We start from the raw sequence: 13914 nt of genomic DNA on the forward strand, positions 1-13914 counted from the left end.
CTGTTTTGCTATCTCAGAAGGCTAAATATGATGGCAAATGAAGATATGGAGCAATCATTGCCTTGGGGACTGTCAAGAGGGAAGGAAGAGGGGCTGAAGGAATAATTGGCATATTAGCCTAACCAGAGTGTATCTGTGTCTCTCCCTCCCAGGAGTGATTCTGTACATATTACTAGTGGGGTACCCTCCCTTTTGGGATGAAGATCAGCACAAACTCTATCAGCAGATCAAAGCCGGAGCCTATGACGTAAGGGCACTTTCTTGCCGAGTACCTGCATGGGTGTAGAAGCCATCCAAAACATGGCACTATCTTACCTGGCGTCCAGCAGCAGGCCCCAAGCTTCTGTGCAAAGTGACGTATGATGTGCTCATACATCTCCTTGTCTTCACTGCCTGGGATACAGTCCTGTTTGGGGCTACTGAGGGGACATGTGGAAAGCTTCACAGTGGGCACTAGGACATTGACACTCACTAGGGAAATGCAGAGGGTGGGAAATGGTGTCTTCTAGTAATTTACCACAAATTTACAACAGAGTGTTGCAGATTAGCCAATGCTAACATTTTCAGTGGAGTAGAGGGAAAGTAGAATGAAGGAGCTTGTCTTTATCAAGGCCTAATGAAAAGTATGGGGATCTATTCTGTAGAATAATAGCTTAAATTATGGTCTTTGGTCTCCTCTGTTCCATAGTCCATGGAAATCATGGAGCCCAGTGAGAAGACTGAATAGTGGGGGCTGTTTGAGGGGTGGCATTGTGGTGGGGATCAGCATGGTGGGTTGGAGGCTCTGGTAAAAAGCCAGCTAATTCATGGAATACTTCTTAGCACATGGCCAAACTGAGGTGTAAAAAGTGCCTGAAAGAGGAATAGCAAGGAGGTTAGTACTGAGGGAAGCAAAGGTGGTATAAAATGTGGTTTGGGTACCACAGCTTTAATGTTTGACATAAATTCTTCCATGTAAGGAGAGGCTTGAGAAGGAAGAAGGAGCTCCTGGAAATCCTAGCTTGAAGCCTGTGGTCATGAATATCAAGAGGAAGTTGGGGAATTCATTTTGTAGGCTGTCTTGTGGTTCGTATTAAACAAAAATAAAACCCCAAAAGGTGAGGGTTCTGCTAGACTCCTTCTGCCAGTTACTTCCCAGCTTCTGTGCTTGAGACCATGAGAGCAGCTGTACTGGTGAGAACAAAGGTCTGCCTGTGTTCTGGCTCAGTGGCTTCCTGAGTGAAAGCAAAGCAATGTCTTTGTACTTGATAGCCTTAAATGGACTTGCCTTGCTGTCCCTCTAGTTTTTGTGTTGCTTGTTCTTATTTGAAGCATTTTTGCACTAATTATATCAATGGGGATTTTCAGGGGTTAAATACGTCTTCCTGTAATTCATGAAGAGTGAAGTGCCTGATCCCTCCTTATTATCTATTGTTTTTGAATTCTTATCTTTTGTGAACAAATTTCAGTAGATTCTTGCCTCGTTTAGCCTGATAGAAAACTGCTCAAGTTTTACTGATGCACCTGCCCCTGGTGTCCTTACCCAGCACTGAGGGCCCTGTATGCCAGGACCAGTCTGTTGTTCTCCTTGACCAGAGAGGAAGTGCCAACAGTGAAGTTTTTGGTTTTTTTTTTCACATTGTGCTGTTGGGTAGGTGTTTTGCAAGACACTATCATGAATACTTCAGAGTTCAGGTGTGGGGAAGGTGTCCTGGCTTGAAACCTCAGTATTATGATTTTTGAGTAGCCTCTTGCAATGTTTGCAGAACAAATTGTATAATGCCTTACCGATGCCTGCGAATGCAGAAATAAAATTATAAGCAAATCAAATACGGCACGTGTATTGTTATGACCCAACTGAGTAAAGCCATAAAAAAGCAGGAGAAAAAAAGGTGAAATAAACTTTTTCTAAAGAATGTAGTACTGTAAGGAAATGTTTTCAGGATAAATCAATTTTTTTTCTCCCACTTAAAGACGGGGAGCTTTACCCCAACAGCATATTTGTGTTCTGAAGTTCACCTGTATTTGTACAGTAGATTTGTAGGATTTAATCTCAGCATGCTGTCACCCAAACCACATGCAAGCATCTGCAGGATGGTGTAAATATCTCATCTTTATCATTACTGGAATTATAGCAGAAAGCAGTTGCCCCTCATGGATGATCAGCAGCTGAAATACTTGAAATTCTTTTCTTTGTTTTCATGCTTCTGTATTCCCATCCACTGTTACATCTCTCTTGCTCCCCAGGCAATGATCTTGGTGTGGTAGGTGGTTGGTAACAACTTGCTGGTGGGTTGCTACACCTGAGTGACTGGTATTGTTCCAGGATATTGTGTTTTGTGGTGGAAAAAGTGTACCTGATGGGGTGTTCTCTGTTAGTGGGTTTTGCTTTCATGCAGTTTTGCTGTAGTTAACTGTGATTTTCCGTAACCTGTTACAGCTTTTAGCATGCTGGAGAAAGAGACAGGTGGGGTAAAAAAAGATAGTGCCTGTGTTTTTCATGTAAGAACTCAGTAAAAAAGATCTGTGACTTTACTTTTTTGACTGTTGACTGTGAAAGAAATTTAAAGGTCTGACTTATTCCTAAAAGGCTTTTAAACTCTTAATCTTCTTGCTTATGTCTGGTGAATGGTACACATGTGTCCTGCTGACTGGTACCATTCATTTGCTGGATTCTGGATTATTTTTGTTCAGTGTGGGTTTTCACAAAAATTGGTGGTTTTAGCAAATGTGTTAGCCCTGATAGCAAAGGGGCAAAGTCTGGGATTTAGCTGTGTAGCAGGGGAGAATGTCTTCTGCTAGTAGAAGATATTTCTACTCAGTTCATCATCTGTTCCTTATTCCTCTTTTAGTTCCCATCACCTGAGTGGGACACTGTGACTCCTGAAGCCAAGAACTTGATCAACCAGATGCTGACAATAAACCCAGCAAAGCGCATCACAGCTGACCAGGCTCTCAAACACCCATGGGTTTGTGTAAGTGTTCTCCTTATTACAGGTTGATTTGGGGTTTACCTTGAATGGACATGCCAGGAAGACTTGAAAAACCCAGAATATTTCAAATATTTCAAATTATGATTTTTTTGGATACTGACCTTCAACAAGCCAACTTTGTCATGCTGTGGTGCTTTTATTGACACAGTAGAAAAGAAAATCCCCTATTCTTTTGGAATTTTGTCAGTGTCCATAGTTTCTGGTTTTTTCCCACATCTTTTCCAATCCATATCATCCTAAAGTGTAAAATGGAGTTTGGCATCAGACAAAAGTTTTAGGACCATTTTGTTCTTCATCTCTGTTTCAGTTTATGGCATAGCATCTTTGCAATATTTGGGACATTTCTGCTATGCTGTAGCTTAATTGGCTGTAAATTGAAATCAGCAAAAAATCTTTTGCTGTTCTGTGTACGTAGTTTCTGCCTTGCCAGACCTCACACATAAGTATTTTCATCTTTTGTAGTTGGCAAGGAAATCCCAGAACATAGCTGGGTGTGGGCATAGGGGAGAGCAGCAATGATGCACTTTTATCTCTGCAGGATAAAATAGTTTCACCTAAGTCTAACCAGATGCTCTTGTAATACCACAGCATACTTCTGGGATGGGTCTAGTGTGTTCCTTTGCTCATTTGTTCTTGAGAAACTGTGGTGGTAGTGTCCTTCTACCACAAATCAACAGATTATCAATTTAAACTTACTTATGTGAACATGTGTTTAACAGGAGTGTCTGCTGTAAAATGATGCAAGTTCCTTGGAAGTCAAAACTTCACAATAGCTGAGACTACATTTTTTTTTTTTTTCTCCTTGCATGCTTGTAAACCGTTGCAGTTCCTGTATAATACAACTTTCCTCCCAATGTCTGTAGCCAAAGTTGTATTATGATAGCCCACTCCCTGTGGCAACTTTTCTTCTCTGAGCTAGGGGGAGTTTCAGTTCACTTTCCAGCCATGTCAGCCTCTCACTGAAACTGCTTCCTGTCGAGTCTGTTGATTCCCTTTGCTTTGCAGTCCCTGGGTGCACAATGGATGTTTCCTCTCTGGAGATGTACGGCCGCTCTAAAGTAAATGTTGTAGGAAATCTTAAAAGTTTATCTGAGACACTGAGTTTCTTAGCATCACTGAACTTCTGAAGTATGTGTCCTGACTCTTGTAAGCTCACATCGAACAACTGGAGATCACTGTCTCTCCTGAGGAGGCTGGATGAACAGTGACCACCAGTTGTTTGAGGACACTTCGGCTACATTCTCCCCACATGCTGCCTTGTGTACTGCAGTGGGTGACCAGCTTTGACAGTAGGATCAAAGCAGAGACTTCCCATAAACTAGCTGAACATAAGCATGGTTTACAGTTCTTTTGGGTATTGCAGAATTTTTTCCAAGCAAGAGAAAGTTAGTGGAGACTCTGTTCACACTTATCTGCCAGGTTAGAAATTCACCCACTATCCTTGTAAAGAGAATTCAGGCTTGTGGTTCTATGCAAGAGCAACAGCTACTTTGGCATTAGTCACTGACTTCCTCATGTGCTCTAAATGCTTGGCAGTATCAGTCTCTGATTTCCTCATGTGGTCTTAATGACTGCAGCACTTCTGGGAAGTTGTCTTTTTGCAGCTGATGGGATCCCAGTCTGCTGTGGATGACAGATGTGTATCACGGGATAGAGATTTTATGCTCATTTTTTTGCATTGATACAATAGAAATACATTATCTTTTCTCTTACACACCGAGAATCTGTTTCTGCAATACTGATACAAAGATGCCAAAGCCTCTGCTAGTCAACCTCTTACATTCAGGGGGTTGCCACGTCCAGGAAGGCTGCTGATCACAAGTATTCACTTACTGCCTGAAATTTCCCTTTCAAGCTGTAACTAATGCAGCCTAGGTCTTTTCTATAGTGCCTCTAACTCGGTTCCCCATGAGTATGCTTGATCATTTGTTGGCTTTGTCTTCTTACTACCTTAAATCTTGCGTGTGCCTGAAAGGCAGGGAGCACTGATTCTCATCTGTGCCTCAATCATAAATTTCTTGGGCACAGTCCTGTAATAGCCCACCTTGATTTAATGTGTCTTGATGGAAGTTCTCAAGTTATGAACCAGTTGCAAGTGCTTTGCAGCCATGCAGTGGTGAGAGGCTTGGCCATGTCAGCTTGAATGTCTTGACTGATCAGTGCAAGTGGAATAAACTTCCCTGGCTGATTTGGTATGGGCATGTTCTTGATCTTCTGCTGTTTGTTTTTCAGCAACGATCCACTGTCGCATCGATGATGCACAGGCAGGAGACTGTGGAATGCTTGAGAAAGTTCAATGCTAGAAGGAAGCTAAAGGTAAGTACATCTTAATTTGCCTTAAGTTTGTTTTTAGTTCTCTGAGTTTGAGGTTAGTGCCTTCCTAGCAGCAGTACTTTTTTCCATGGCTAGCACAGTGTTAGAGAAGTACCTTCTGTGATCCTCCGGTACAGAGTACTGAAGTAGTGTACTGAAGAGCTGGGTAGTTTCTTTCTCCAAGCTCTAAGCTTTTCACGCTTCTTCTGCTACATATTCACCCCTTCTACTTTCTGCCAGCAAGTTGAAATAGAGCAGCTAGTTCTGGGACTTTTAGTTCTGAATGCTCTGCACCTTCCAGTACTAGTGTTACCAGTTGCCTGCAGCTGGGGCAAAGCCTCTGGCCTGTGCACAAAGCAGCTATCTGCTGTTTGAAAGCTAGGAAGCAGCTACATGTTGAAGTGTAATTCTTAGTGCCATTTCGGATTTCCTAGGCTATCCTGCCTGGCATCCAGCTGCTGCTCTAGAAAGGAAGGACTGTGAGTGGTCCTGTGTCAGGCCCAACAGCCACACATGGGAATCCTGGATACACTAGGGTTGTTCAGGGTAGCATTGCTTTACCTCTGCATTAGTAACTGATGCATTGTGTTCTTCATGGGTCAGCCCAGCCCCTTTCTCAAGTGGCACTTTCTGTTATCCCTGCTTTCTCTTCCCCACAGGGTGCAATCCTCACAACGATGCTTGTGTCTCGGAATTTTTCAGGTAAGTCCTCAATGTTCCCAGCCCTTCCTTGGTTTTGCTTTGTGTGAGTGAGCTGGAGAATATTTTAACCTTTTTGGGGTCAAGTAGGAGGGGAGGAAACATGCTTTCAGTTCATCATGGTGTAATGGTGGTCACTTTGCCTCGGCTGGTGACCAGTGTGAAATAGGAAATGATTTGTTTGGAGAGGAACACATGGTATTGTAGTCTGGTACAAAACAGAAATAAAGTCAGCCTCCATAATCAGCTCACGATATTTTGTTAGCAAATTACTTGTGAGAAATTCTAGCTGGTATCATCAGCTTTCCCATCATAAACCAAGAGTGAAGAGCTCTTATTATGTAGGAGTGTTTCCTTTAGACCTGAGGCAGGGACAGGGAAGTAATATTGGTGAGAATAGGGACAGGAGCTATTTGGGTATTGTATTACTTTGACTCATCAAAAATGCATCTGAAGTGTCTAGCTATTAGTTTTCCTTCTTGGAGTCTCAGAAGTGGTTTTCATCTTTTTAAATTTAATAGCTGGTAGTCTGGCTCCCACCCAACTGCATTACATAGTGCATTTACTGAAAATGCAAATCTCAACATGTAAATCCATGCTTTTTGGAAGATTATTATCTTGGCTCGGCACACCTAGGTGACGCAGTCTGATCTGTGTTCATTTCCATTTGGGTGGAAGACCTCTATTTCAAAGTGCTTTTGGTTTATGAGATTCTTTGTTTTCTTTACCCTCTCTGTAATTTTTTTTTCTCTTTTAAAAGAGCAATCATTGAATGCATGAGTCAGATTTTTATTGCACCTGACTACAGCTGCTTTCAAGTGGAAGTCTGCTGTATGGTTTATGTGATGATGGAAGTGTATTAATTTCATCTGGCCATTTACTAATGGTGGATATCAATAATTATAATCTGGGTGTTGTTACAATAAACTTGGAATGAAAACCTCTGTGAAATGATCATCCCAGCATACAAAGTGCACGTTCATGCATACATTCTTCTGCGAACTCAAGGCAGTGTTTTTAACCTTCTGTATGGTGCTTTAAAAAAAAAAAACAAAACATGTGAAACCATGCTGCAATTAAGGGACAACCATCTGCAACATCTGAACACTTTTTTTTCATGGTTCTTGCTTTCGGGTAAAGCTCTGCCCATGTGTCAGCATTATTTGAGGCTATAGCAATTTCTTTTTACTGCATTTCTCATTGTTTGGCCTTAAAGGGATGGAGTGATTTTATCCATTCATCTGTCCCAGGATTGTGCCATTATAGGACTTAAAAATTCTATACTGTTTTCTGAGATTGATTCTGAAATAACTATTTGAGGAGCTATGGCACAATGACAGGACTTCCGCAGGCCTATACAGAACAAAACATTTTCTTGGGCCTTCTGCTGGTGTGAACTTTTTTTGTTCTATTTACACAGCTTGTTTTTATTTCACTTAATTGATGATTCTGAAATAGACAGGGCTTTTATTCTTTTTTTTTAATAAACAGAAGTTTTAGATTAATTTTTAGTCTGCAAATGTTGTCACTTCTAATGAGGCTGCAGAAGTGCTTGGGTAAGAAAATCTCCTATGGCTCAGATTGTGAGTACATGAAATGCCAGAGAGAAGGGTTCTCCTTAATGGTATGTGACCTATACATCCACTTAATCCCTGAGCTAGTACCGAGGAGAAAAATCTTTCTCTACTCATTCTCCTCTGTCTCAAGGGCTGAAGCTGCTGGACCCACTTCAGTTAACAACTGAAGAAAAGGAAATCCTAGGTGGCCCATAGTGAGTGCAGGGTTTGCAGTGTCAGTGAGTTCTGCTTTGAATATAAACTGTGATTCCAAGTATGAGACATTCAAAAAAACTGTCCAGAGAGAGATGTTGTGAATTTAGATGCAAAGTCTCTATCAAGAGTAGGAATGCCTTACGTTTTTATGTTTCTAAAGAGGTGAGATCATCTACTCCTATTTTCTTTGTAGGACTGTATGTAATATGAGCTTGACATTTTTTTTAATTGTAATTGTTTTTTAATTTACTTAGGTTTTCTAGTTGCTGCAGTTGAAGTAGATACATCTGCTGGAATTAAAGAATAAATGCATGCTAACTAAAAGTAATAAGTTTAAAAGTTCGTGTGGGAACTTTGGGTAGAGCTCAGACTTTTCTTATCATGACAGGCATCTAACTGCCCTTGAAGAGCTCTGCAATAATACTTGTTCCTTTCCCTAAGGGCTTTTTATTTTCTCTAATTGGGTGACACTATTTTGTGGGTTTTTAAAAGTCCCGTTCCCAGCAGACAGGGAACTAGACTTATGAAGAGAGAAGCTTCTTCCTGTCTGGGGATGAGATCTCCTAAAAGCTTCTTTCACAGATGTTTTGAACAAAGAGGAAAATGAAGGCTCATGTGACCCCAGTATCAATTAATTAGGCACGACTGTACTATCTGCAGGAAATATGAGAAGACTCCTTTAATCTTGTTGTCATTACTATCTCCTGTGTCACATTTTGTAATATGGAGTTCCTTCACTGTGTAGGCCTGTGATAAATTGTATACCTAAAGAATCTGTAGCAGTACTCACTCTCTTTTTTAGTCTACCAAAAATTCTTGCTTTTTACAAAGAAAAAAAAAAAAACAAAAACAAGTTTCTGTTCTTTTGAGTAATTTGTTGCTTGCTATGTGCCTTTTGCCCCAGGCCAGTTAAGTTAAAGGATATCTGGTTCCTTTCCCCAGTTATGATACATTTAGCCATTTAATATTGGCTGTTTGTGGTTCACTTTAGAAGACTGCATCTCAGGCCAGCTGTGGGCTATTTGTTAAAAGCAGGTACAGTTGCACTCCTTTCAGTATAAGTCAGGAAGTTGAAACCTGGTTATAATAAGGGATCTGTAGCTTCTCTCCACACTCTGGTGTGGTTAATTCAGCTGCAAGAGAGAACAATGCAATCTAAGTTTTGTTGTCAGATTGTTAGGGTCACACCAGGCTATACACAGGATTACTTGGGTGTTCACCTGGAGCTTCTGATGTTCAGATAATCCAAGCAAACACTGATGTGCATTCACTTACAGAATACACAAGTGCAGTTGGGTAAATCAACTGGTTAGATCATATGCAAGAAACTCCTAAATCATCTTCTGAGAAGTAAATGTAAATTTATTGCTAGGAGAGAGTTGGCAAGGTTTTCAGAGATTCCTGCAATATTTAAGGGTGCCTGGACACATTTATGGAGATAAAACTCTGTAAATAAGCTTGCTATAAACTGAGTGAAAGGATGGAAAAAACCTGGTTTTCATCTTAGGAGCAGCCATCTTCACAAAATGCTGAGAAGTGGCTTTTTTCCTTAAGTTGATTTTTATGCACAACTTACAAATGGCCTATGTGAAATTCTTAATACTGTTTTCCTAAGGAGATTGCAACTGTTGGTTTGGGGAGCTGTTCAACAAGCTTTCACACTGAAATTCACTTCTGTCACGTGGTTCAGCACAAGTGCTGTGTCCAAAATATATCATAAGGCAGACATTGAAGGTAATTAAGCCTTATGCCCAAAACCTCTATTTTTAACTGATGTTGAGCTTTTTTCTGGGTTATTGTCACTGCTTGCTCAAGTCAGTTTTGTGAGGGAGTTATGGCAGCGTGTGACAATAACTGGAATTCGGTACGTGTCTCTACGGATCTTTATTAACCAATGTGCAGGTTTGGGATTTTAACTAGATAGGTGAGGTTGAGAGAGGCTGGAGGAAGATTCAAGGAGCAGAGTTCTTTCTAACTAAGTAAAGAAGGCCTGAATATGCCTGTGCATGTTTAGTGTAACCTGTACAGAGACATTTTTAGCTGACTAAAGAGCAAGGAGGAAGAAATAATACAAATACTGAAATGGTACTGTAATATATTGCTGTCTTGTTACACCCTTCCAGAAGTGTGTGTGAAACTGAATTTTTGCTATTTTGTGTGTGTGTGTATGTACATACATATATATATATATATATATGTATATATTTATATGAGGTTGAAATTTGAGTTCTTTCCTTTAACTGAAATGAGTAATATATTTGAAGCTTCTACTATGTTGTGTTAGGTAGATATTGATTCAGGACCAGAAACTTGTAACTCCTGGTATGAATCCAAAGGATGAAAATATGAAGGGGGAAAAGATTATTAAGGTATTTCCAGAGCTTTGACTAAATAAGTGTAACATCACTGGAAACCACATTTTCCAAGAAGAAGATTAAGTCACATTTAATGAAAAATTAAGTTGTCTTTAGTTGTTTTTACTGTATCTATTAAATTTCTTAAGAAACAGTAAGGGGTTTTAGTGAATGGTGCTCAACTACTACAGTGTGGGCCTGCCAAAGTAGTGGATTTCAGTAAGTAACTTCCATTCGCAACTTCCTAGAGTGATACGGATTTCATTACTGCATTTAAGTGTTTATCACATAGCCAGAGAGTCTAATTCATCATCAAATTGGATGTAAATGATTATAATCATTTCTTCTACTTCTACATTCCTCTCTCTAACGTTTAGGAAAGCTCTGTGAATACTTTTTATTGTGGTGTTTATCCTTAATAAATAGATACTCTTGAAGTTACACTGCATTCATGGGCATTGTTTGTGATGGTAGCCAGAAGTGCTTCTTGTGACTGTAGACTGACTGTTGACTCCTTTGTGGTGACCCCAGAAGTGACATCGAGTTGAGAAATAGTTAATATGACTTTCTTCGAACTGAGAATATGAGGATGTCAAGCTGCAATTCTGTGTCATTGGGAAGTCTGTGTTGGTATGATACAATTTTTATTTTATCAAGTCTCAGTAAAGTCCAGAATTCTTCACGTACAAATGCTTATGTTTAGAAGGCAGAACTTGGTTTGTCTGTTAGACTAGCATGGTAAGTTAGTCAGACTTAATAAAAGCAACCGCAGTGTTCCTCCTGCATCCCCAAAAAAAACTCTGGAAGCTTAACTGAGGTGAGAAATGTAACTGAGTTTTGGCAGCTGAGGGCAGGGCAAACCCAAGGGCAGGCTGGATGAAGGGCTGCTCTCTCTGGAAGAGGAGCAGTAGGACTGGCAGTGGGGAAGATACCACCTGTGGCTGTCTTTGGAGTGGGTATTTCAATTCCTCTTCAGTCCCCTCTTGGCTCTGGTACATCCAGAGTGTCTGGTGTTTATTGCTGATGAGTTCAGCATTAGGGATTTGTGTTTCTGCCAGGAGCATGGTTCACAGCTCAGGCTGTTTACTATGGAGGCCAAAACTGAGAAATGCGGGAAAAGGGAGGGGTATGTGCAGGAGAGGCCTTTTGTGTTTCTCTTCAGAGATTAACTGAAGAGTGTCTTGTTAAGCCAAGAACAGGATTCTGTTTTTAAGTTACTGGGTTAACAGCATGTGCTTTTGTGTTTCTTTACTCTAGGAGAACTCTTAGCTCACTGAGAAGAGGGAATTTAATCCCTTTAACATGTAGAGGAAATGGGAAGGATAGAAAAAAATTAATACTAGTATCGCATGCCTGGAAAACCATAGAGCATTGGTACAAGACCATTCCAGGAACAGTAAAGAATCTGCCTGCATCTGTCTTTGGATTTTTCCCTTCCTGTTGTCTCTTTGCTAATCTGCCTGTCTTCTAAAATGATTATTGTTACAGGAAGTCTTGTTGCTTGTGCAGAAATCCCCTTTAATTTCCGTCTTGTAACATGTACAGGTTGATCTGTGGGTAGACCTGCATGCTTCCCTTTTGACTGAGGTGTCTGAATCATCTTCATGTGTGAATGCATTTCATGGGCTCTCCAGCTGTCCTTATAAACCACAGTACGCTGCAAGAACTAAATACACCACAGACCAAGTTTCTTTCTACAGTACTGGGATGCTGTCAGGCCTGTGGGCGAGCAGTGTGTGCCATGCAGAGGTGCAGTCAGGGAAGGAGGCTGGACAAGCAGGCTGCAGCCCAGCACAACATTACATAGTGCTGGGCTGCAGAGTGGGACTCTCAGCTGAATTTTCTTTAATGTTGTAGAACATGATTTTAAGCTGTCTTCTGTCCACAAAGACAAATGTGAGGTTGTGGGAAAACTGCAGAAAGTGTGAAAAATGTTGCTTCCCTGCTTGTCTCTGGGTCGTTCCCAGAACATATGGTGGTACTCTTTTGCTTTTCTGATGGTGTTGGGTTTTTTTCACTTCAAGGATGTCCCATTTGGCATATTTGTTAAGTTGCAGAATCCTTTACTCCTTCTGAAGTGTTGTAAGGCTGTAACAGTTTCTTGTTTTCAGCAGTTGTTGTGTGAGATGCCTTGATGCATGTGCAGTATGAACGCTGGACCCCTTTTGATCCTGTAGTCACGTTGTTCTCCTTCTCACTTGCATGTAGAATCAAGCTAGCCTTTGTCATGCCTTGAAGGTGGCCAGAACTTGTTTGTCTTGCAGTCTTGCAATGCTTTAATATGTTTACACTCAGCAAAGAGACTGTTTCAGGGCAGATGAGTTGTTTGGGTCATTTGGCCCACCTTCGTGTGTGCACATTGAAACACTGTGGTTTGACATATCTCATTCAGAAAACCTCTGCATGAGGTTCTTCTGGTGTTCTTGGTTACTGAGAACTGGAATGAAAACAAAATTGTAATCTAGCTTTATACTTGCATTAGGGAGTAGAATTAGGAAACCAATTCAAAGATTCTAGGAAGCTTATATGGGGTGCCACCTCTTTGTTGGGAGGAGATGCTGTAGTCATTTGCACCAACTCAGCTAATATTGTGTAGTTAATCTGTGTCTGTAGGGTCTTGTAGGGAAGGCAGGGTGGAAAATGTGGTTGACATAAAATTAGAACAGTTGCTTAGGTATCGCAAAATCCTTTTTTGCCTAATGTTGCTGCTTCTAGAGAGACTGAGCACTCTGTGCAAGTTGGTCAGCATGTCCTTGGGAATGGAACATTTCAACAGTCACGTGAGCATTGTCTTAGGACTTGCCTTTTCCCTAGGCCTCATCTTTGCTGCACCTAAAACCCAGGTGCCCAGACCCATAAGCTTCCCAGCAGCTGCTTAGGAGAGCCATATCATATGTTGGTACAGTAGTTGTCTTTCATGCTGTTTACAGATGTTGAAACAACTGAAAACATTCTTCGTAAGTAGACAAGATATGTTTTATATCTGTTGAAATTGTAGATGGAGTCTTACTGTTGACAGTTGATGTCAGTGTACCATTTTGCTGTAATAGATGGAGCATCTTCATCACTCCCAAGTGTGCCTTCTGCCAGGCATTTGTTGTGGGCTCTCTCAGTGTGCTTATCATTCTCTCAGTTTCATTGATAGTGCCAGTTGTTCAAGTTGAGCACAGAAGAGCATTGTTATCTTTCAGTGAAGAAATTCAGCCTAGTTCCCTGTTTCTTTTGCCATTCTCTCTTTTTTTAACAGTTGTCAGATGCTGCCTTTTGCACTTTTTCAGTCCCTTCCTTTTAGCTATCCAGCCATCCTCAGAGTAACTGTGAGTAACAGTAATCAGAAGGCTTCTGTGTTATCAGTACCCCCTTTATAAACTACATGTGTTATGTGGATGGCTGCACTTATAGGTGCAGCCTTTATCCTGTTGCAAAAATCTGACAGATTTCTTAAGCTTTTCCCCCTGTAACTGCTGACACTTCTGGATGGGGTCACAGTGTGAGAGTGGAGCATTGACAGAGAAGCTCTGAATTACCATTTCAGACTTGGTTCTCTTGAGGTGGTAAAAGTGGTAGTATTTTTGCTTAAATAGGTGAATGATAGGGTAGACGACTCTCTGCTATCAGGCTGGATTTAATGAGTGACTTGTCCTGTTTTCCAGGTCTCTTGCTGCTAGAGCGGAGTTAGCAGGATGGTTGTCCTTCTGAAGTTTTGTGCATTTTTGAGGGAAGTGGTGGGGGGAGAGAGAGAGAAGTCTTGAAACCAAAATCTGACCTACTTCTGCTTCTCTCCACAGCTGCCAAAAGCCTGCT

The 13914-nt window shown here is 41.0% G+C and overlaps 1 protein-coding gene across 1 annotated transcript in view; it reads left to right on the forward strand.

Annotated features, from left to right (window-relative positions):
- The window catches only part of CAMK2G (calcium/calmodulin dependent protein kinase II gamma), a gene marked incomplete at its 5' end in the record, with an annotated part of 120548 nt that overhangs the window by 78193 nt on the left and 28441 nt on the right, over positions 1-13914 (forward strand). Inside the window, 5 exons of the mRNA XM_017725849.1 lie at positions 153-247; positions 2832-2954; positions 5205-5288; positions 5945-5987; positions 13899-13909. Of these exons, the coding sequence (XP_017581338.1) occupies positions 153-247; positions 2832-2954; positions 5205-5288; positions 5945-5987; positions 13899-13909 (356 nt within the window). The remainder of the gene's footprint in view (positions 1-152; positions 248-2831; positions 2955-5204; positions 5289-5944; positions 5988-13898; positions 13910-13914) is intronic.

Source organism: Corvus brachyrhynchos, unplaced genomic scaffold, assembly GCF_000691975.1.
Source record: "Corvus brachyrhynchos isolate BGI_N302 unplaced genomic scaffold, ASM69197v1 scaffold61, whole genome shotgun sequence".
In the NCBI taxonomy this organism is placed as follows: domain Eukaryota; kingdom Metazoa; phylum Chordata; class Aves; order Passeriformes; family Corvidae; genus Corvus; species Corvus brachyrhynchos.